The following is a 24,858-nucleotide window of genomic DNA, read 5'->3' on the forward strand; positions in this document are numbered from 1 at the left end:
TATATAAGGGGTGTCTATTAGAGTATATCGATTAGAAATTAGTTCAAGTTTTGCATCAACTTGCTTTACTTTAATAGTTGGAAAGTAACAACGTTGGAAAGAAAAATCCAAGGCAGATTGTAAGTTGTAACTCTGCAAGAATATAAAAGACATATACATGTTGACAATTGAAGGAAACATAACTTCTTTAAAAAAAAGTTTGTCATTAAGAAAAGTAAATTAAATAACTTGTCACATACATGTACTAATTTCAATTCACAAAATACCAGAGTTGATTTGTTTCCAATTTCAATTCAGTCCTACATGATCTGTTTTTTTTTGTACATCCTTTAATATCTCGGACTATTGTTAATTGAACTACCATTAACATTAGCGTTTATTCTCATGCGATAATACTCTTTTCATTTTTCATGTCACATTTTGGTTTTAAAAGTTTTTAATGTGTACATAATTCTACACCGATTGATCAATTTGAGATTTGTTTTTTTAGAAGTTTGGATGTATTTGTGATCTAAAAACAATGTACGTGGTTCTTATCATAAAATTTGAACGATATAGTACTTAGTTTCTAAAAATCAATTAATTAAGTTTGTTCTTTGAAACAATATTGATCAATATGTTAATTCTTTGAAATATACGATAACTACATCAATGTTATTAGGTTTGTTAGAGTAGATTGAGATTAATACCATACCCAGAAAGATAAACCAATTAGAAGATGTTGAGTGCCAAACTAGTATCCTGTAGTGTCACTTCTAACGATTTATACTTTACACCCAAATATAGGGCTTTCTGCTTTGATACCTGATAAATTAGTGTGATTCGTCCTCTATACATCATTGACGAGTTTCAGTACTGTTCCACGCTTAAGTTCAGAGTCGGCTAAAAGAGCTGGTCAATCACTCATCGCCAATTTATTATAAATATTTTTATCCAAACACACTGCAAGGGAGTAAAACATGAGGGAATTTTATTAAAAGTGAGGATTTCATAATTCTTAAGAGCCATTTTCCTCGTTTGACACTATTAGATTGGAAATTCTAAATTTCTATGGAAAAGAAAAAGAAGGATTTTTTTTTCTCCCTTGAAATCCCTACAAAATAGGTGTCATTTACAAATTCATATGAAGGTTCAATTATGTATCCAAAATAAGGCTTTTTCAATTTTAATTTTGTAAGTCATGCATATTCAAAACTTTCTTAATCTATTATACAATATAAAAATTTACAATTAACGGATTTCAGATTGATAGAGTTCAAGATGCAATTATTTTTTAAAATTATACGAATTTTATAATTTTCTCATCAAAACACGAAGTCAAAATAGTTCCATGCAGTGGTTACCTAAAAATTATGCAAATTATGCTCCTTATGAAATGGGTGGATTATACAATGCTAAACTATGCATTTACTCATATACTATCACATTATGCATGTACTCGTATGATATCACATCAATTTGTAATCGATATCCCAAATAAGGAGCATGTCAAAGGATCGAACTTTAAAACCTGTTGAGTGCTGGTTGCACAAGGCTCAATGGATGCATAAGATCTGGTTGCAGACTAGTCCACCGGTTATGTTGAATGTGGAAATTAAAACTGAACTCACCCAATCGGTGAATTACAAAACCCTTGTATATGGTGATTTCAAACAATTCTCATGAGTTAGTTCTGATTCTTGCATCACCTTGAAGCAGTTTTATTACAAGGTATTGATGTATACACATAATTTGACAAAATAAACACCAATACCGGAGAAATAGACCGAATATTGTTCCTTCCTAACCTAATCAAAATACATGATATATCGTGTCAAAACTCAAGAGCACGCGCGTTATCTTTCTTTAAATAACCCTAACTTTTCTAATCCCTCCACATTCACAAGCCAGTGAACAGAAAGCGCACTTGTTCATCTTTGGCACGTTGGAGTGCCATCTCCATAGAAGCAAGTCCTTTCTCAACGTCAGTCATTTGCATTGCTAGTGTCGTCATTTGACAATGTAGGGTACTCTTATGCTTCCTCAAGGCATCCAATTTTGCACTGACATTATCTACATCAGAATTACTCGAATCAAGAGCCAAGCAGGAATCAACGATCGGGGTTAACCAGGATAAACCAAACGCTAAGCCTTGAGCTTCTTCCCAGAGTATTTGGAGATGTTCACATGACTTATTTATCATTTCTTTTTGTCTTGTTGAAGTGAGGAAGAACAGGAGCTCCCCCAGTGTCTCATAAGCAAATTCACGCCATCTCAAGCTCCTCTTTGGGCACATGGCCAGATCAGGATGACGAATGCAGGCCTTCTCGAACAATGAACTGTAACACCTTGGAAGAATTGCCAACCCTCGAAAATTAACCAAATCATCATCAGATGGTTCTGGTATGCCATGGGGCATGTCCTTAGGCTGTTTATCTGAGCACGTAGTAGAAACTGAGGCTGTGGTGGTGTTAGTGGCGGCAGTCATCTTTGCCCTCTTGTTTGCCATCTGTGAGAGAGAACTTTTTAAGGAAGCATTTAAGCTAAAGAAAGAAATTGTTTTCTCTTCTTTCTCTAGATTGTATGGGGAAATTCCTCAGCTTTTTCTTCAGTCTCTTTCCAGCATAGGGATGGTGGGAAATCTGTTGTGAATTTATGAGCATGATACATTAGTGACCTCTAATTTTCTGAACACACTTTTTTTTTCTATACTACGGACTGAAGTAATCGATTTATGATTTATGAGTATGGATGGGATCGATGAAGTTCATGAGAACTTATTAAGGAGTTTGTATCATAGATATCTATTATGTACACCAAGATCAGCTCTTTTGAGATTATTATTCTATACTAGATTACCAGTGAAACACCAATATATAGTAGTCATAGAAGAAGACTACACCAAGATCAGCTCTTTTGCAACCAATCATTTAAACTAACCCATCTCGATCAATAATTTGACACTGTGACACTAAGCCGATATTATTTCAAGGTTTCCTTTTTTCTACAAAAAATTATCCTCAAATCAAAATAAACTACTCAACTGGTCTTGTGTACATATCGGTAGTAATTGAGCCAATAATCCTACAAATACCCCTACATGAAAAGTTCTATGGCAAACACAATTTAATCAAAGGAGGGTACAATGGAGAAACTACACTCCAAAAATCCTTCATGCAGATTACTAGTCTCCCACGTTTTGAGGGAAAAAAATTAGTTATCAAGTCTCGTTCAAATTCAGAAATAACTACTCATTATCTATTTTTCTACTTTCATATATACTAGTTTGTGCCCGTGCGATGCACGTTTTGTGATCGCGAATGTTTACATAATTGTATTCTTGATTCTTGAAAATCCATTTTTTATGTAATTTTGTTTCATATGAAGGATAATTTTAGTAAAACACATTGATAAAATATTTATATTTTACATAATTATCCTTATGTCTGTGTGAGGATAAAGTTAAAGAAGAGTAAAATTGGTAGTTCACAATTTAGTAAAGATTTTACGTACTGGTTTTATAATAGTAGATTTTTTTTTTAATTTCTCAAAGTAAAAGGTCAAATGACACTCACTGTTAAGAGGCTAGTATACATTAATGTACTATGTATCAACCACGATCGAGTCAGAGAGAGCCTACCCGCCGGCGAAACAAATAGTAGTAAGATTTTCTTATTGATAGTGAGGAAACGGTTTAACATAACCCGTTGGCACGGATTAATCTCTGATTCTCTTAGCCTAGAAAGTGATCGAAGAGACAACGATGATTATCAACACAAAAGTGTGCATATTCCCTGATCACCTTGAGAACATTTGCCAAACAACTCGTGTAATAGCCTTTTCAATCTCCGAAATGATCTTTCAAAGATGATAAAATTCCTTTACAATCGATGTTAAAACTTGTGAAAAGGTTGAAATAAATTAAAAAATTGCTACCAATTCTCAATTACAGCTTCCCAAGTTTCTTTTTTCATTTGATTTTTACATACAAATCCTACTGCAAACTGCTGGAAAAAGAGCAGGCAAGAGCACTACCACCACACTGCAACAAAACCGGTGATCAAACAAGCTCAAGCTCACTAGAGCACAATACTTCCAAACCATAATGTTCTTTTTACCATTATATTCTCCTATTTCAAGCGCATTTACTATAAATTCAAGTTCAGCAAGCTTGAGCAGATTTGATCATCACTCTGCTGTTAGTCTGAGTGTGCATCTGTTGAGGAAGTTGCGATTCATTTCCGTTCTGAACTTTTCACTCAACAATGCATGGAGATCACCACGCTACTTCTTTTGGTATAAGATAACGGAAAGTAAAGTTGTGAGGAATCCAATCAATTGTCTTCCACATTCTTCTCTGTTGGCACTGGTGATTGCTTTTTCTTTCTGAGTTGGGCAGTAAATGCTCAATCATCTCTATTAAACCGGCAGAACATAATCCTGAGTCCTTTGCAAATGACTCCATAATCTTTGGAAGAAGGATTTTCTGTTCCTTGTGGAGAAGAAAGGTTGATTGGATGTACTCCTCTTTTGCAGTTTCCAGCTCCTCGAACACTCTCTTTGGTGTGTATATCCGTACCTAAACAATCGCAGCAAATGAGATTGATCCTAGAAATTACTAAGGCCTGCAGCTTGGGTTCTTCCTAAAGTACTATAAATTGAAAGGGATAATACTAAGGCCTGCAGCTTGGATTTATATATCAAATCAAATAGTCGCCTCACAGTCACTTTTGCATCACGGCATCAAGCTATAACTAGTAGCGACTCATATATAGTGAAGTTTCTTAAAAAATCTACCCAATCAAACTAGCCAATATATGTAATCTGACTCTTTAGTTAGCGTGGTTCAAAGGAGCTTGCTCAGTTGGTCATTAAATCAATTTAAACCTTAAAAGTGTCTTTTTTAACAATCACAAGTGTTTCTTAGCCAAAACTATAGATATCTAGTCTGGATAGACAAACATAGCTTCTGACATAAAATGAGGTTATGCTTTAAAAAGGAACATCTTCAACAAATCTACAATGGATATATTGTAGTCGTAAGGGAAGAGGTGTATACCGCAGGATCGGAATAACTCCCGGAGCAGAGGGCAAAATGCAAAAGAGGTTCAAGATTCTCAATAGCATATGATTTGCGTACATCTCCATGCTTGAACTTCGTTTGCATGTTAAATAACAGCCGCAGCCACTAAAGAGAAATATACCTAAATTAGTCTAAAACCAATGGATTTAAAATCTTAAATCAGTCTAAGCATGTATTGTCAAAAAATTGGGTCTACATGATATTTGACAAAGGAAACACAGAGTTTATAAACCGGTTCTCATGGAAAATGAGCTTACTTGTCCAGGACGAGGCAATCTACACCCCAAAATGGCTCTCTGTATCATGTCTACACTTATGGTGCGACCTCCCACGTTATACGCAGACTGAGGAAAGCACAAGCATGTTATCAAAGTTCTACACCATGTTATATTAAAAATTTGGTGGATAAAGTTCAAGTACCTTGAGTGGCAATGACACTCTTTTTGAATAATTCTTTGGAATCCCATATGTTAAAAATGTCTGAGATAAAGAAAACATAAATGTCAAATGCTTAAAATTAAGAAAACTAGAATAAGAGTATCAAATTAGTTGAAAGAACCATACATGCATAACGAGTGCATTGTGCACATTGATCCAAAATGCCAATTTCTCTTCATGTTTCATCTTTCTGAGATCAACTCCTTCCAACTGATAAACAAGGGAGCTGCCATGACATGGTTTTCAAGTTATACAAGAAGGTTTACAACAATAATCAAGTAAAGTTCTTCTATCCATTTAGAATTATTCAATCATGCAAAGGAATTGCTATTTAACTTTGCACGTACAACTTTATGAAAAAGCCAAAAGACATCCACAGTTCTGAAACTCAATCTCAAAAAAAAGATTTCAGATTAAAGACGAAATATCTAGCAACAGAGTCGGTTACAAACTTTTTTTACTAGATGCCTAGACTACTCAGCCAGCAGTTAGGGATAACAGAAAAGGGAAATCCATACAAGTTTGAAACGTATCATGTTGCAAAACAATTTAAGGATTTTAGCATCTCCATATTACAGAATTAGCATACCTGAATTTCTTTAGTGTGTGTTCGACATCTCTTAACTTCTCTGGATCCCCACTGATCCATTGTACCTTTAGCATTCTACAGTAAGGTCCACTCAAGTCTTCTGTTCCTTCAAAGTGGATAGGCTTTTCAAACTGTGAATTGAAGAAAGGAATTTTCGTACGCAGGGAACTCCACTTTTCACTTCCATTCTGTGAAGATAAGCCAGGCAGTGGTGCTGAGAATGCGATTGGAGAGCAAGAGTAACCGTCATTAATAATAGACGGGTCTGCAAGTTCACAATATATTGCTGAAATGCACTTGATCATTTCTTCAGATAGGCAGTTTGCTGTCTCTGGAACATGATCAGAGAAATAAGTTCCAAGATGTTCTTCTGTATTTACTTTTGAAGTTGCAAATTGTGCTTTCTGAGAAGACAACATAGGAAGCCAAATTAGAGAAGCCTTTAAATTAAACCACTAAACATCTAAAATTAGCCAGAGTGACTAACTGCTATTCATGATATTTTGTCATATTAAGTTACCTCTAGCATCGTGAAAGGTAAGGAGTGATATGAATCTACAGCTTTGGTTCGAGACATTGTTCTAGGAGAAGTTCTCGGTGAACAAGTTGAATGCTGAGACAATGAGGAGTAGCAACGATGAATGCTTGAATCTAACACTTTTTCGGGTTCCCATATGCCAAGGCATTCATTGAATGGTTTGCCAGATGAACTCCGAGGCAATGTAAGATCATCCGAGTAGGTGATTGTTCTGGTACTTTCTGATGTAACATCTTGTTTAGAAACTTCTCCGGAACTACCTTGATGTGTGACTGAAGACGAATTCTGTCTTTCGGCCATCGGCAATTCAGCTGGTATGCATTGATCAAATGCTTTCCGGTATAAGGACAGTAGATAGCGCTCCAAAAGGACTACTTCCAGTTCCAAAACTGTAATGTCCTTTATTAGGTCCTTGGCAGGCTGAGGTCAATGAAAAGTGATGCCAACGGTCAGCATAAGAATAAACCGATTGAAAAAACATGCTAGGAAACCAAGTAATAAACTACATTCAAGCCAATTTCAAGGCTTCAAACTACATCAGTGTCTAAACATGATAATCTTGCAATATGGCACCAATTTGTTAATTGTCCAATGTTGCATTAGAGAACAGAAGAGGCTACCTTTGGGAGTGAGTCATCAATCGTAGCATCGTATGATGGTTGCTGATTACTTAAAGCCTTCTCCAAAGCGTGACGTGCCACAAGCTGGTCCTGCAATTGTTTCTGAAGCTGTAAAATCTGTAAAAGGGAGAAAGATACTACTGTAAATTCTTGGATGCACAGCTGCAATGAAGCACCCCCTGGTCATAGCTTTAGGCTAGTTGTTTTTGTACCTCCTGATTTAATGAACTTTGAACATCAGAACAAGTGGGCTGCTTGGTGATATCTTCAACAGAGTCGTTTGGTCTTCCCATTTCTCTCTATTAACAAAACAAGAATACTTGTGATTTGTAATACTAATCAGGATTCTGTTCCACACATTATCAAAGAGTTCTAAATTGACAGCAAGAATCAAAATCAAAATATAAAAAAAAAGTAAAAATGCAAATTCTTACATTTCTAAGTCTGTAAGGAGCCAAGGGATTGCTGTTCAAATTTTCCTTCCCAAACTTTCTTTTAATTGGGTCACTGTCAGTAAATGAAGGACAACAAAACTCACTTCAATAAATAAGCAAAGAAGCATAAAACCATATTCATTAAAACTGAGAACTGTTCTTCACAGGATCACCAATGGAGGCTCAGATACTCACTCCTGGCAGAACCCAGTTCGAATTTACTAAAACTGAAGCAGGAAGAAAACCCAGAAAAGCTGTGAAGGTACCTATTGGAGCGTTTGTGTTTTGAAACTCCCTCCATGAACTTGAATAGCTTCATGCATAACAATAGAGAGTCAAGTTTTGGCTTCACCACACAGCCAAATGAGTCACTGAAACAGCATTCATTGCAGAAGCCTTACAAGCTTGAGATATAGACAACTGCATGAGTAGAAGGAGAACCCAACAACCCAACATAAGAGAAACATTCCAAAAACACATTAAATGCAAGACATAGATAACACAATGAGTGAGACTACTCACCATGATGGGTTTTATGAAAATGGTGAACCGAACTTAGCTGTTCAATGAAAAACCTAAGATATTTTGCAGCTTATACCTCTTTCATATCTCTGGGGACTCAGTCATTGACTTTGAAGCTATGGACGGTCTAGTTACATACAATAGTCTGTTTGCCTTTTATGTATACAATGTTGTGCTCTACAGAGCTTACCTAATTCTTTGACTAGTCCGCTGTCTTAGAAAGCTATGCCACCACCTTTGAAGCTTTTGCAATGGTGAGCCTTTTGCATTGCATTAAAAGAAGCAAACCAGTGTCTTTGATTGAAGCTGATGTTGCAAAAGTAAAAAAAAAAAAACACCTGCATTAAAATAGGAACAAAATGGACAAAGAAAATATAGGAACAATTGAATTATATATGCAAATTAGCATATAGTAACCGGAACATCATCATGAAAAATTGGATGATACATAAATATATCGGTACAATGATATGTACGTCGCGCCCAGTAAATTGGTAACTAGTTAGATTTTAAGAAAAAATGTCTTTATGTATGAAGTCGACGTACTTGATGTATCCAACACATTAATGAATTGTAAATGAGCCAGAGTATCAATTATTCAACTGTATATTGAGACATAATTTCAAACACACGAGATTACTAAATGCACAAGATCTAACTGAGAAAATGACTGGTTCAGTGAAGACAAAATTTGTGACCGAGTTGCCTACCAAGAAGAAATTGTTTCTACTACTAAATTCATTCCAATGAAGAAAGTTGTATAGTCTTTGTCAATTAGTACCCAAGGTCATATAACTCCAGAAAATTCGACTAAACCAACTGAAACACGTAAAGTCTTCATATACACATGTGACAAGTTTACAAAGCCCCTTTTTTTTATACCAGTTTACAAAGCCCCTTGTTAAACCATTGTTTAAAGCTGTCCAGCTAAATGGAGGAGGCTGGAGAACTTAAAAAAGGAAGAGCACTTAGAAAAACAAAGAACAAAAGATAGGAACCTCAAAAGGGCTGAAAGATGAAGGGGTCAAAGATAAAACAATGCATGATTGACATGAAATGACTGGGTTTGATCGTGTGTCTGAAGCTGTCTGATTCCTTGGGGGAGTTGCAATGCAAGTTCTGCAACCAATTTGTCCAGTCTATGGCTTGCACGCTCAGGAAAGTTTCTGGCCTTTTCTTTACATTTGGGGAAGAGTGTTATAGATTGTTCAAGGAACACAGAGGAATGCTTTCTAATTTGATTGGACATTTTATTATCATAGGAATCGGATTTAATTCACCGGCTCACACCAGAAAATCTGAACCGTTTATTTGTACACGTGGATCATTTTTTTAAATGAGTGTTAATTATTCGTTCGAGGTCTCTTAATCAGGCGAGTGAGGAATTGAGGATCATCTAAAAAAGGCAAAACAAAAAAAAGGAAGAGAGGTGGCCGGTTAACTCAGATCTTAGACTTGAATTCCGATGGCCGGCAGCTTAGGTTATATTTTTGGAGTTTTTGTTAAATCAAAGCAAATGAAAAGAGAGAGGGTTTTCACCTTTTGATTCAAAACCCAACTCCCTTCTCTTCTTTCTTTTTTCCGGCCAATGATTTGTTGCCTAGCACCTCTGTAACTTTGTTGCTGCCAGAAGCGATAGTCATCTCTCATGAATGAGAGCCACACAACACGGCTTTCTCGTTGTGTTTCAATTGTCAATAGGTGGTTTGTTTGCCTTCTCATTCTGGAGGAAGGAAGTTTGCCTCTTTGATCTCCTATACTGACGCGTATTGGGATTTCATGGAATCAATAGTTCTCTGAATAGAAACTCAAATTTGGTTTCTTTGATCTATGGTTTGAATATGAGATTGGGTTTTCTCCTTGATGTTATGAAACAATAAATTAGTTTGCAAAGAGATTCAAGAGAAGCTAGAAAGTTCACAAAGAAAGAGAAGGACACGGCAGGGAAGAAACTGCACGGGGTTGTTTGTCCGTGGTTATGCAAACGGCGCGTGCAATCCACAAGCTGTTAGTGACTGATAGTGCCCTATCTCTAGCAGAGCATGGAATACACTCTCCACATCATATGCCGATATTTACATGATGACTCTATCTATTAGAAGGGAAAAATAAAACCAGAAGAAATAATTTTCAAACTTGTTTAGACATTTCATCAAACACTTGATATATATTTACGACAAATATCATATATGCTTTGCAGGTTAAATTTCTAACATTTAGAACAAAATACATAACGAAAGACATAAAAATAGATAATTCATACAAATCAAAGTGGAGATTCTGTTGTTGAGAGGCATTGAAACGAATGTACTTGCAAATACAAAATTAACTGTAGAATGAACAACTCAAAGAGCAAATAAAAAACAAGTGACACATGCAATAAGGTTCCTGGGCACTACCAAGTGACACTGGCTCAAGCTATAAACAATTGGACATAAAAATATGAGTTTACCTTGGATCCCCTTATCCTGAATTTCAAGTTGGCGGTGAATGAATCCACTGAAAAAGATTAAACTGGATCTAAATTCAAGGAGGAAGAAAATGGCCGGCGGTTTAGTAGGGTTTGTAACTTTCTTTGACGACCTTGGAAGAAATAAACAATATGCTCCGGACCAACTCTTCACAGAGACTGGTTAATATAATACGTACGTAAATATACGGTAAAAGAGAGATTTTACGACTAACCAAGATGATAATATTTCTAATCAGGTGCTAAATCCCAGCCATCCACCGTGATTGATGAGAAATTTTTCGGTACTCCCTTCTAATTACCATTTGACACTTAAAAAGGGTGTATTGTACATGAAATTAGTGCGAGTTTTAAAGAAATTTAAGGAATTCAAAAGTCTATTTGTATTCAATATAGACTTTTAATTATCAATACAAGTCTATGTGTATTCAATTAGAATTTTTTTAAGTCATTATGGAATCCATGAAAGTCTAGGGTTATTAAATCCTGGCTTTTAAAAATGAATAAAATTCTGTAGGTATTCAAAATATCATTCATACTTATGGAATTATAAACTCATGGAATCTCATGAACTTTGTAGTGTTAATTATAAACACCACAATCCAAAAATTATTTAGTCTCTAGACTAAAGATTTTCATGGACTTTCTCATGGACTTTATCAATATTGTATTTAAAGACGTTCATTCTCCACCATTTTACTTTTTTTTCTTTACCGATTCTTTTTCCTACAACCTAACATGTTTATGCACATGTTTATTCTTATGATCCCATGATTGTTTTTTCTTCTTCTTTATTTTATGTTATTACGTTGTATCTTTACACTTATTAAAAAACCCAATTATCATATGTAAACACATGTTCAATGCTAACAATAAAAATAATGACAATAAAAGAAGTACGTAAGAAGAAAAATAATAATCATATCAATATGTCATGAACACCGACTTTTTTAGCTTGAAACTTTCTGAACAATTTATTTACTTCCATTTCTTTAGTACCTATTTGTCGATAGATTAATTTTAAAGGGTTTCTTTTAAATTTTCTTAAATAATTGAGATTCTCTAATGACTTTGTATTTTTATAATAGACACAACCAATAAATTTGCTTAGAAAAAAATTATTCTGTATAAAATTATCTAGGATGCATTAATCTCCGTCCAATAGCACCCACAAGGCGTCAGAGAACACATAGGGACAATCTAGATACTTTCAACGCACCCGGGAATGAAGCAAATTATCATGGAACCGTGGACTTATAGTTTAGAGACATGGTATGCATATTATTCAGTTACTATGCGTTATTTTCATAACTAACAAAAAAATAGTTTCAATTTTTTTATGAATACTGAAAAATCTATAAAAGTCGATCAATATCAATTATCTAGATTTCACGAATCAATAAAAGTCTGTAGATATCAGCCTAAAGTCTGTGGTTGAAATCAGTGATTTTGATAATTCTATGAAAGTTTGTATACTTTTTAAAGAGTCCGTGAAGTTTCTAAAAAGTCTGTCAATTTAAATAAATCAATATAAATCTATATACAATACACCCCCTTAAGATTTAACTAAAAAATTATATTTAAGCTATTTTATCAAAGACTATTTTGAGTATCTTTCTAAAACCCTACATCATACACTCGAATACCATGAACTCTAAAACCCTAAACCCTAAACCCTAAAACCCTATACCCTAAACTTTAAAATCTAAACCCAAAATTCTAGTTCAAAATTATCAATACCCATTAAAGTCATTTCACAAATAATAAAAATATGTAAAATTATAATTTTGGTGTAATAAATTCATGTTTCAAAATATAACATGTGAAGAGTACCACTGGACATTGCCACGTGGTTTTCCAATAGCACTGAAAAAAATTTCATGATTGTGCTATGATTTAAGCATGACTATTCTTTCAATCGATAATGGTTATTTTATCATTGGTACAATAAGGAAAGAATTGACCTCATCAATGTTAGTACTCCATTCATTATGTGCTGAAAATTTGGAGGGAAGGGTGCATTGAATTGTGAATAGCTGGCTGCGAAATACTAATGAAATGTAATTAAGCAAATAAATTACCTTCTTAAAAAACAATCAATTACGTTTATGTGTATTAAGGGCACATAATTACTTGACATATTAGATAGTCCTCTCCTTGCTTACATCTGAGTGCATTCCATCAACGATCATTACACACAGATGTAGTAGCAGATACGCATTTGAATACCAGTTTGCTTCACCTTGTTTAGGGAACCCATCAGCTGCAGACTCCATTTTCATATTCAGAACTCATAATCTTAAATACAATAGCTGTATATCTGGTTCGACAATAATTTAGTGAGTCTCCCTCCAAAGTAAGGGCAATTGCATCCACTCCAAGTTTGTCCCCACTGTTATCAATTTCCTTCCAATTTTCTTGGTTGTTTAGTTCCATCTTCAGTCTGAAGTTGAACTACTCTCGTCTAAATGCTTAGCCCTACAAATCTAAGACATCTAATGCATGTTATCGACCATTCTAACCATTTTGTACTCCATTATTTAGTAGATGGCCGGCTCTAAAAGATATACGAGTTTAAAGTTTCAACAATGACTGCTAGTTTGGACTTTGGACCATAACAGATGAGCTGATTAATAAGCAAGTTGAATAAATTAAACGTCTTCTCTATGTAATCGACATCTCTATCTTTGAGAATGTTAGAACTTTGAACAACAGTTCACATGCACATACGAATTGTATTATCAGTTATAGTAAACCCTTCTCAACTTGTATGAGAACTCACTAGCATTGTGTGCATCTGCAACTTTCTGCATGTGATTTGAGTTCCTGGTTAACTTTATAGTGTAGATTGTGATCACAAGACTTTTCTTTGTAATGTACTTATTCCTTGAAACAGCCTTGTTGATGTTCATGATTCTTGTAGTTTAATACATTTGAAGAAGTTTCTAACATGGTATGGCCTAACTAATAGTTTAGTATCTTTTCTAACAACCAAACAAATTAGAAGCCACAACGATGCATGGATTTTACATATCAATGAGAACGCAATATGTTAAGTGAAAACACAAACATGTTTCAACCTCGAGCAAGTGAAGAACCATTTCCAATGAAGCTGACAGACATGCTTACATTTCTCTTTAAATTATAAGCTTGGGGTCTTGGTGTGTATTACATTGTTTAATTGGAAGATAACAACACTTTTACAAAAATCGAAGTCGTTAAACTTAGTGCAAGAGATACCTGCATTGAAAAGGTAAGCCTCAGAATAATGCATTTGTCTCCATCTATAATTGTAAATTTATTTATAGTAATCACACATCATTTCCCAATATTTATATTTAGAAGGTCAAACAACAACAGAGACAAAGATACAGAAAACTATATAAAGGGCTAGGTTCTTTATAATTTATATCAAGACTTGGAGAAAATCCATATATTCGAAGGCAAATTCAATGCACAATGACTTGCTCTATTTTGTGTGCACAAATGTTTGACCTATGCTACTGAAAAAAGAGAAATCTTATAAGATGCACTCTAGAAACATGAATATTCTTCGAAAATCGGCCGAAAAGTCTCATCAATAATTAAGAAGCGATTATAATTCGGACACAAAAGGCAAAAAAAAAAAAAAACAAAAACAAACGATGATTCAAAAGTTTCAAACGATTGTAGAGAATCTTGATGAAGAAAACCATATCATTTCTAAGAATAATGCAGCTTGACGTTTGTCAAAAAATAAAAATAAAAAAGGAATAATGCAGCTTGCCGTTTCACGAGAAGATGTACGAGGTCCTTAATGTATAAATAAGCAATTTTCTCTAAACTCGATCACGTCTTGAATTGAAGTCTTGATTACATATTTGTGCAAGCAAACTGTATTTTAACTGCTACACATAGTGCTATTTAACAAAGAGTTCAGCAGAATACATGTGGTGAGAAACAAAGCACAAGCACAAGCACAAGCACAAGCACATACGCAACGATAGAGGGTTGTTGTTGGCATTAGAACCTAGAAGAAACACATGGGAGGTTAAGTCTCCAAAACGACCATAGCAGGTTGGTCAAGCTAATGATAAGAGCAAAGGCATTCCACTTTTGGTTATGGCTCTTCTTCTTCTACTCCTGCCTGTTATTAAGGGACATGATACCAAGTTATTAACCCACTAACTTGGTGCCAATATTAGTTCAACAACTACACACCCCCTAACCTGTTAGTCATTAGTTCATAAACACTATTGAACCATACAACTCTAGAAGCACGATAAACAACACGTCTGTCTATTAACCAGAGAGTTCTTCATTCTGCAGTCATCACGTAGCAAGATAGAGAGCTGAGACAGCAGTGTGCCAGTGTGGGTAATTGAATCAAAGAATACCTGAATCATGGTTAGAGTCTGGATTTTAACTACCACAATGGCACGGACACATTTCAGCATATCCATTTTGGCGTTTTCATTAAGTAGCACCATATAAGTTCAGAACTGAAACCAAACTTAACTGACATGCTCCAGATTCTCTACGGAATTTTTTCTCTCAAGAACCAGACTGACCCTTCTGTTCAATATGGTTCCAGCCAGTTACTCGGTTCTTTGATTCTCAAAACCCAGGCCTAAATTAGGTAATGCTAAGCTGTGACCTCTCCATTAAAAAAAGAGAACTCTGGTGAAACGGAATGTACCATTTCTCCAGTTCTCATTCCATCACTATCCCATCCAAATACAAGAGGCAGTCATGAAGTACAGAACTAACAGAAGTACAATAGTTACATGGTTAAGCAGGGCAACAATCCATTACACGATAAATTGTTAAAACATGCCTCCACATAGTTGCTCGAGTCCATTCTAGTAATCCACTTGCATTGCTTGCCTTGCTACCTCATCCTGCATGCAGGATATTCAAAGTTTCAATATATTCACATACTACAGATCAGAACACATAATTTCCAATGAAGCTTGAGAACTTTCAGATCTTTCTGAAGAATAATAATCTCTGGACTTATGTCTCATTTCATACTAGAGTATAGATAATATAGGGCTTAAATAGATTATATATAACAGCATGTACATGATTTCGTATTAACAGATGTTTGATATCAACCATAATCGTCCAATGATGCTTATGATATGACAATAAAATGGTAAGTTCATTTCATAGTATGATATAATTTAGTTTTCAAGAAGAGGGGTCATAGCATGATATATAAAAAGTCTCAGATATGCTATCGAGGTTATCAAATTATCAAATGCAATGCGAATATATTCTGAAACACCTTAATCTAGTTGAAGCGAGACACCAATTTGAAGAAGGAACATCAAATAATAATACCTCAAAATTACTCTTCAAATGGTCAAGTTCCTTGTCAAGATCATTAATAGCCTGGTTATACGCCTGCATTGGTGATGACTGGCTCGTTGTGTGAATCTACAACAGTACAAATACAGTGGTCAAGGTAAAAACTATAACATTACTTAAGGTTAAGAACACTTAAAGATATAAAAAAATAGTAATGTAGAATATCAAAATTGAATGACTAACCCTGACAATGATCTTGTACTGAAGTGGGTGAGGAAGCTTGTAGCCAGCAAATAAAACATTCTCATCACGGTGCAGCTGCCTGGTTATCACAATATTTGGAAGCATCAATTAGGGTACTATAATCTAAAAAATATAAAGGTAGCTAAAGTATAGAAATTGGAGTGAAAAACAAATGCATACATGCGAAGGATGTTGCCAATAGTATGATCCTCTCTCTCAATCGTAAATGATGCTGCATTTATGATCTTTGTATCCCTTTCGTACGACACCCTGAAAACGAAAAAAATTTGGTGAGGTTTTTACACTACAGAGGGGCTGGAACTCTCTCCAAAATACAAAGCTTACTTTTTTGTCCCTTCAGGAACAACAAATCGCTCATATCGGTCTGGGGCATTCATAGTGGTGGTTGCTTTCTCTGGTTTGGGACAGGAACTTCAGCTTTCCTTCTCTCTTGCAGGATGTACCTATTTCAATAAAGTACAACTATCTTCATACATGTATAAATTACTACAGCCAGAAAACAGACTCACCAGTTTCTGACAGACTACATTAGAGGAACCCAACAAGATATAAAAGTGTCCTATAAAATAAAATGAAGACGACAAAATACTTAGCTAATTGTATTGGTTAAATAATATTATGCACATAAGGGCAAGGTCTATACATTTCCGGAAACCCATCAAAACCCAAAGATATAACTCAGATAACAAGCAGCTTTAAAAGCCAAACTCCTTGCATAATTTGCTTTAACTGAACCTACATAATCCAAAGCTTGACAGCTAAAATTTTGATACAGACCAAGAAATTTTGAACTGAATGAGGTGAAATTGCAACTCTGCTTAGAATGACAGCCTTTACAAATAAACCAAAACTAACCTCAAATGCCAAATAAAGCAACAGGTAGAAACCCAATAACAAGTGCATAATATGTAGTTATAAGCACAATATAGTTCCACTAGTCCACCATTTTAGAAAGTATAATACCTTCCTAAACCCTAATCCCAATTTCACAGCCACCAAATGCAGAAGCCCTATTGGGGTCAATCTAGTTCTTGAGGAATTAAACCCGTAAACCCAAAACCAGAGAGCTCAAGCAAACCTATAAAGTTTCAAACTTTATTCCAATCATAACCGAAAACCCAGAAACAAATGCAGATATTACGCCGGCGAATATGAAGAAATAAGGCTTCCGGAGACGCCCACAACGATTTGAGAGAGAGAGAGAGAGAGATACTTAGAGACTTACAGTGACGTCGCCGGAGAAGAGAGAGGAGATTGGAATGAGGTTCCAATGAGTGAGAATGTGAATTATAAAAGTGCGAAGAAAACAAATTTGGGCCGGGTTAAAGGTCCGACTCACTCTATTCGGGTCGGTACTACTGCTACTCTGCTAGCAACTTAAACGTGCAAGCAATGCGGTAATTAGTGTGTGTTGATAAACTTGAATCGGATAGAGAAGGATTGAACTGATGATGTGATGAAACTAGTTCAAGAACTAAAGACATCATCATTGGTTATCTTGCATTCGCAATTCAAGCAATTGCATACAAATATGTGAATGCATGCTTATATGTGACAACAAGAGATTTGTTACATTATACATAATAGTGAGATAAAATTGAATAGGGTGAGTGCTAGACTCACACTCACGTTAAAGGAGGACGAAGAAACCAGCGGACTTTCTTGTTGAGTTCGTGATCGACACATTTCAAATTTCATGATTTCAAAATTCACTTTAGGTTTGAGAAAATAAACCAATATTTTAGAAAACTCGCCTCAAGACTTAGTCGAAAACAAATCGCCTTTTTCAGAAAGGCGCACAGGTGCAAAAAAGCACATAGAGACACAAAAGGCATAAAAAACGAGCATACAAGGCGCACTTCAAAGTTTTTTTTTAAAAACCCGATAGACAAAAAATAATGTCGTTTTCAGTTGAGCGTTAACAAAAATAAAGAGGAGAAAATTCTCAAGCTCTCGGCCAAACCAATTCTTCCTCCTCTTCAAGCGTCGTATTGCAAAGATGAAAACGATTAGATTGTGATTGGTGATTCTTCTCTTCAAGAGTTTCGACCCTCAATACAAACAGAAGAAATGTCTCAAGCTCTCAGCCAAACCTTTTCTTCTTCCTCTTCAAGAGCTGCATCGCAAAGACGCAAAAGATTAAATCGTGATTCTTCTTTTCAGGAGTTTCGGTTGGTTGGGCTTTGAAGGTATGATACAAATTGCTTTAATTTGGTTAGTGACTTCATTGAGTTCATTCAATCACTTCAACTGAGGGTTGGGTTTCATTTATTCAATGTTTTGTAACTTCTATTTATTATATCTTCATATTGAGACTCTCTGATGCTGACACTCATGTATCTTTGTATAATTGTGATAAAGTGGAATCCCGAATCTTATTGATAGAAAGGTAAGCTAAGATCATCAGATGAACAAAGCAGAAACTTTAACCATAATGTTTTTGTTGAAATCTCTTACTTGATATAGTCATCTATTAAATGGTATGCATTCCAGAAGCTAAAGCCAAAAGTTAACCTCTATGAAGATGCTCTATCGATGACGTGATTAGCCCACTTCTCAAAAGGAAATTGCAAAAGGAAATCTACTCAAGTGACAAGTTCAAGTAATTTGTAAATAAAAGCCTATGTTTTATTTTATTTTATTAGAAAATAATTTATTAAATTTATTATTGATTGTCTGTTACATTTTTATATAGGTAGAAAAAATATTTCAAGAAAATCTATGAGTCTTGCCGACATTATAGGTAATGGTGACATTAGAGAGAATCCATATGATGATACAAACCCTTTTTTTGAACACCGTGTTTGTATTAGTGATGGCGGGTGATGGTGTTGATGGGGTTGATGGTGGTGAAGATGATAGTTTGGATGGTGATCTTCTAATTGATGAGATGATGGTTTTGAAGCATGAAGTATATTTTAACAATTGTTCTTAATATTTGGTTGTTCAATTTGGAGACTTTAAAACTTTGATTTCAAGCTATGTTGGTAGATTTGTTGAATTGTATGGTTTTAGACTTTTACTACTTGACTTATTATATATATGCATGATAATTATTATGTTTTTCAAGTTATTTTTCAAGTGGTATGTATAAGAATAAGATACATTTAAATAAGTGTGTTTATCATTTTTATGTTGTAAAGCTTATATCTTTTACACCTCAAGCGTTAAAACTCAAGACTCTCGTAAAAACACCTTAAGAAGGTAAGCATTCACGTTTTAAAACATTGAAATGAACTCATTATATCCGATGAAACTGCAATCATCGTACCAATTAATCATTTCGATTGACATTCAAGCTTTCATTAGCTAAACATTTTATTGATTTATTTACTTGACAACCCACCAGCAACAACGCCACATCTGTGTCGCACTATCAACTGCTCGGAAACCTAGGCTGCACGGCACAGATCCGACCAGTTTTTATTCCGGATAATTTTCTTGAAGTCAGAGGATGTCGGTACACGTGAAACTACCATATTAGTGATCAGAGTATCATTATCCGGGAGGCTGTATTGGTTATGGCAGTCTCCTATGTGCTGATCCTTTTCAATGACATAAAAGGAACAAAACATAGTAAGCTAATACGGACTACACTCGTCCATGGAGTATAAGCTAATCCTCAAACATCCACTTCCAGCTCTATAATAACTTTACAACTTGATTACTTTTCTTCAAAGAAAGAATTTGCTTTCTGACATTGTGCCAGAAACGCAACAGTTGAGGAACAGAAACTAAAGAAACCTCAGACTAATCTTTGCTGCTTCACGAAGCATTGTAACTTGTAAGTATGCACTCAAGTATATATGGAGCTTCATTACATATCCACTAGCTAAACTTTGATTTGATCTTAATAAAGCACATCCCATGTAAGGGATAAACATACCAATCATTCCAAAACTTCCGTTCTTTCTCTCATGCAGATCCCTTTTCTCATTGTTCATGAAAGTATTAACAAACCATTTACAAATGAATAAGATGAGTGCTGACTATACCCAATAACAGGGATATAGCAAGCCATCTAAAATAAATATGGCATTATGAACCCCCATTTTACACCATCCATGCAACCAACGGAAGCGTTTCGCACATGGAAGCCACCACTACCAGAGAAGGAGCAATTACATGTCATTGCTACAATGCTGCCAATGACAGACATGTGCAACTTCTTCTATTCAATTTCAAAATGTACAATAAGTCCAAGGACATTGTCAAGAAAGCTTAGAGCATAAGAGCAAAAGCACCATAGTAACCATTAGTTAAGCTAAAATAAGATTAAAAGTTACAAGAGATTAAAAGTTACAAGAGTTTTATCATTAACCGGCTCCAAAATTTAAATCTATCTCCCCAAAATACCATTATTGTTTTTGAATTGGAAAATTTACAAAACAAGCGCCACCGATAGCCCCAAAAAATTATATATACGAGGTGAACCAAAAAGGTAATGATTGGGGAAAAACATAAACGCACTGGGATGTTCGATCCGGAAATACACTGTTATTTATAAAGAGGGTCTTACGTTAGAGACTGTACACTTTTTTCTCATGAAGCTTTGCAACTTGCACAAATCAGAATCAGTTTCTGTCAATGACCTCTCCTGGCAAATTCAGATCAAAACCTCCAGGACCCTCCTTCCTAGGACGCTTCCGAGATGAGCAGCCACTCTCATATGAACTTCCAGAACCTGAAGGATGTTCTGGTTCAAGTGATCCTCCTACATCAGGAGTGAGACAGCAAACCTTACACATGTTAGCTTCAGTTATCTTCTACATTGCATCATGTTCTATGCATGATCAAATGCAGTAAGAAATTCTTTTTCATCTGAACTTGGCAGAAATTGAACATTACTGGTCTGCACGCCTAAGAAATTTTTATTAGTAAGTTATACCCCAAAGAATTGTAACTACAACAATATTGACAGAATAAATGACCACCAAGGAATTATTATGGGTACAAGTTAGAAAGAGAAAAATTAGACGACTTATGCATCTATAGTAGAGCGTTCATACGTGTTAAATGAGTAGCCCCTTTTGAGTCAGGGTTGTTTACATGTAGTTCTTCTCATCAGTTATAGTATTAGATTGTAATTATTTATCAGGTAGAGAAATTCATGCATGATATATAGTTTTGTGAAACATTCTCAAGCCGCTAACCATCACCAAGAGAGATCTAAGCAGCTAAGAGCCTAAGCTTATGCAAAACAAGGGTAGACACATAACATTAGGTTACACCTGCGCTTCCGAGCTATTAGTGGCTGATAACATAACATCACGGAATTATACTTTGTATCATAAATTCTTTGAACGATCAAAGAAACCATACATACATGCGGAGAACATTTAAAAAACAGATTCACCAAACTGCTTGATAATGATTACATGGTCTTATTTTTGTGTCACTAGCTGACTATATAATTGACAACTACTAGACACCCTTCTAATCTGTTTAATTTTGGTTTCCGAGCAAAGAGATAATTAAGGAAGGCACAAAGTTTCACGGAATCAACTTACCATTTGTTCCACGATGAAATGGTAGATCTTTATCAGAAGCTGAAAGTTCTGATGCCTTCTCAATGCCCTTTGACTTGTAAGGAGCTATATTGTGGTGGATACCGAGTTCCACAGAACCCAATAAATCATTCTCAATACAATCATACCTGCAATTGGTTTAAAGAAGGTTTAGTAGAACCCCACATGTAAATCGTATACTGTCATAAATGAATGTCATACAATTATATATCTACATACTTTTACATAAACATCAACATTATATTTGGCAGTCATACTCACATTTTCTGACAGAGTCTATCTGTGATTACTGAGAAATTGATCACGTGCATCCTTACGTCCTTCACTTTTTCCTCTTCATACTCATTAAATGGCTCCTCTAAAAACTTGGATAGTTTCTCCACATTTGCCTCAAGCTGTTGCTGCTGGTCCTCAAACAAATTTTGTTTTATTTCCCTTTCCGCATTTGACATCTGATCCTTAAATAGCTCATCACCAAACATATAAAATGCAAATGGATATGAATATGAAAGAACCCGCCTAGACCTGAAAAGTCTAGAGAGTCCATTCGTTACCCAGCTGAAATCTCTGTTCTTCGATTCCTTAGATTCCGAAATTGATACCTTCTTTAGTATAGTCTCCTTCAACTTACTTTCAAGCTTGATAGAATCAGTATGAGCTTTATAACGGTTGTGATAGTGCATATACCGATAGAGATCTCGCTTTGCCCGCTCAGCGTTGTTTTCTTTGTCTTCTTTGTATCGCCCACAGCTATGACCTTCAATACTTGACCATGTATGGGATCGGCCAGTAGCTCCACCACAAAGCCAACTGCATCCAGAGAAAAGAAATTAAATCCCAGAGAGAAACTACGCCTATATTTTTCATTTAATAGTACCCAGTACGGTGAGAATATGCATAAGAGGTTTAAAATTACAGAAAACAGAGATACACACAACAATTAGTAGGGGGCAGGATGGAAAACTAAAATAAACATAATACTCACCAGAATGCTTGCCCACAGATACAACTCACAAGGTTGCAGCCACCATTTTTCTCTACAGGTTTGTGACACTTGGGACAAGGTTTAGTATGGACTGTGATCCAATTAACTGTCTCTGATTCATCTCGGCATTTCTTGGCCCAAAGCTCCCACATCAAACATGAACAAGGAGAGTGGGCTTGTAATGAACAACGGAAACAAAACTGAAGACCGCAGGAACATTCAATCTCACAAGATTCATCATCCTCCACTCGTATTGCATTTCCACAATGAGGAATACTTGGGCACCACTTAACCCTTTTATTATCCTCAATGTATGACTCTAGAAGAAACCGATCAAATTTCTCCGCAAGATCTGGATGGCTCTTGCTAACTAGATTTCTAACAACGGCTTCATCACAAATGGCATTACATTTGTGTGCCATGCATCGAATGCGCTTACTTTGACCATCATTTATCTTCACAACAAAATGCTCTGTCCAACCTACATTAGATAGAGAATCCAAAACAGTCCACAGTGTAAATATATAGACAACAAAATACAAACTGTGGACGTTGCTTTTACAACAATCCAAAACACACGTGATAAGTCGAAAACACGATAGTCGATGGAAAAAGCTTGCTAATACACACAAGCATGGAAACACAAACAATCACAATGTAAATATATAGTCAGCATACAGACAATTCCCATGCAAAAGAGCCAAATTCCAAACTACATTAAAATTAGTGACCTCAATGACAAAATTTTGATTTAACATTAAAAATGAGTTTCGAATTCCAGATATCAGGACAATGTGTTATGAATTCAACACAGCCTCAAACTGATAAAAGATCATCCAACATATATCATTGTCACGTTGTGTCACAATCAGTACAGCGGATGACTCCACAAGAAAAACATGGAATAATAAGATAAGATAGCGCAATCAATGGGTAGATACTTACAGCCGTTGCAAAAGCAATGCCCACAGTCCATTTTAGTTGCCTCATTACTAGGTACATCCTCTATACATATAGCACACATAGTTGTCGAAGAAGGTGGTTCAAAGTCTTCATGTTCAACTACCGATACACCTGCTTCTGCAAACAAGAAAGCCCTCCCCCTCTCCACAAGCACTGCAAAAAGCTTTTCAACATCCCACCGGTGATGAATAAGTAAAGTTCGGGCATTGTGCTCCCTCAGATATAGTAAGTCCATCACTCTACGCAAGTCCTCCTTCTGCATACAACACAACACAACCCAACTCAAACATAAATCCAAAGTCCGGCGACAAATCAATCACGAATTTAGCAACAGTACTAAAGACTATTCATTTCCATACCTGTGCAGCCAAAAGTGATTCCTTGGTAATCACCTGCAGGGTTACAGCCAACAACAATGTCAAATCCCAATTTAAGTATCACACATCCAAACACTATGATCATCATCACACATTGAAATTCATAATCAAAAACAATTTACGACGATGATCAACCCTGACAACCCTTAAACGAAAACAGGGTCGTATACTAAACACACAATAAACACGAAATTCAAATAAAGTTTAGATTTTTCAGTGATCAAATCATATATAAACTCATATTCAAAATTGCAAGGTATATAAAATCAACAACCTTAGTAGAGGGGCCCTTTGGAGGAATCCAAGGAATATCAGAGCCATCGTTTTCAAGGCCATCTCCTTCGATAGAGTAATCGTCTTCTTCCTGATCGGAGGTATACAACTCCTCATCGCTGCCCATGTAATCATCTTCCATTGAATCCAATCACCCCCAAAAAAAAAATCAAAACTTTAACCAAAGATCAAAGCTTTAGGGTTTGATGCAATTGAATTAGGGGTTGAGTGCATGCATGGAGAGCCCAATTGGGGATTGGGAATGGTGGAGAAAGACTAGGGCTTTTTTGGAGGTGTGTTGGGGAGGTGAAAACGACGGCGTTTAGATGATGTGGGGGGAAGTGAGGGAGATCTAGTTGGAGTTGGGAAGAAGGAGGAGATTGAAGTGAGAAGGAAGAGAGGAATGAGTGGTGTGTTGTGATAGAGAATGGTGATACGAGAGGACTTGCTTTATGCCACCACTAGTAACTCTCTCCCTCCTCAACACGCAGAGTTTGTGTCGC

At 35.7% G+C, this 24,858-nt stretch overlaps 3 protein-coding genes across 8 annotated transcripts; all 3 read right to left on the reverse strand.

Annotated features, from left to right (window-relative positions):
- Positions 1-3,925: 3,925 nt before the first annotated feature.
- Positions 3,926-8,319, reverse strand: LOC126785128 (uncharacterized). 3 transcript variants are annotated; one of them, XM_050510735.1, is made up of 12 exons: positions 8,204-8,319; positions 7,948-8,101; positions 7,682-7,754; positions 7,460-7,546; positions 7,248-7,337; positions 6,610-7,047; positions 6,090-6,493; positions 5,627-5,726; positions 5,483-5,542; positions 5,320-5,406; positions 5,039-5,167; positions 3,926-4,558 (listed from the first exon to the last, which is right to left on the reverse strand). In XM_050510735.1, exons 2-12 carry the CDS (start codon positions 7,998-8,000, stop codon positions 4,256-4,258), a joined length of 1,824 nt encoding a protein of 607 aa, XP_050366692.1. In that variant the 5' UTR covers positions 8,001-8,101; positions 8,204-8,319; the 3' UTR covers positions 3,926-4,255. The 3 variants fall into 3 exon arrangements, with proteins under 3 accessions (XP_050366692.1, XP_050366691.1, XP_050366693.1); XM_050510734.1 differs by having other exon boundaries at positions 7,248-7,364; XM_050510736.1 differs by having other exon boundaries at positions 7,248-7,364; positions 7,460-7,566.
- Positions 8,320-15,312: 6,993 nt separating this feature from the next.
- On the reverse strand, positions 15,313-17,498 carry LOC126785152 (DNA-directed RNA polymerases II, IV and V subunit 11). The gene is made up of 6 exons (XM_050510763.1): positions 17,455-17,498; positions 16,554-16,672; positions 16,389-16,478; positions 16,209-16,287; positions 15,999-16,094; positions 15,313-15,553 (listed from the first exon to the last, which is right to left on the reverse strand). The coding sequence occupies exons 2-6, from the start codon at positions 16,604-16,606 to the stop codon at positions 15,515-15,517; spliced, it is 357 nt and encodes a 118-aa protein (XP_050366720.1). The 5' UTR covers positions 16,607-16,672; positions 17,455-17,498; the 3' UTR covers positions 15,313-15,514.
- A 3,213-nt stretch (positions 17,499-20,711) lies between these two features.
- On the reverse strand, positions 20,712-24,754 carry LOC126785131 (probable E3 ubiquitin-protein ligase ARI2). 4 transcript variants are annotated; one of them, XM_050510742.1, is made up of 7 exons: positions 24,357-24,752; positions 24,065-24,097; positions 23,688-23,961; positions 22,743-23,223; positions 22,019-22,567; positions 21,740-21,885; positions 20,712-20,968 (listed from the first exon to the last, which is right to left on the reverse strand). In XM_050510742.1, exons 1-7 carry the CDS (start codon positions 24,495-24,497, stop codon positions 20,949-20,951), a joined length of 1,644 nt encoding a protein of 547 aa, XP_050366699.1. In that variant the 5' UTR covers positions 24,498-24,752; the 3' UTR covers positions 20,712-20,948. The 4 variants fall into 4 exon arrangements, with proteins under 4 accessions (XP_050366699.1, XP_050366696.1, XP_050366700.1 ...); XM_050510739.1 differs by having other exon boundaries at positions 20,712-20,943; positions 24,357-24,750; XM_050510743.1 differs by having other exon boundaries at positions 20,938-21,081.
- Positions 24,755-24,858: the final 104 nt, after the last annotated feature.

Source organism: Argentina anserina, chromosome 2 (genome assembly GCF_933775445.1).
Source record: "Argentina anserina chromosome 2, drPotAnse1.1, whole genome shotgun sequence".
Taxonomy (NCBI): Eukaryota; Viridiplantae; Streptophyta; class Magnoliopsida; order Rosales; family Rosaceae; genus Argentina; species Argentina anserina.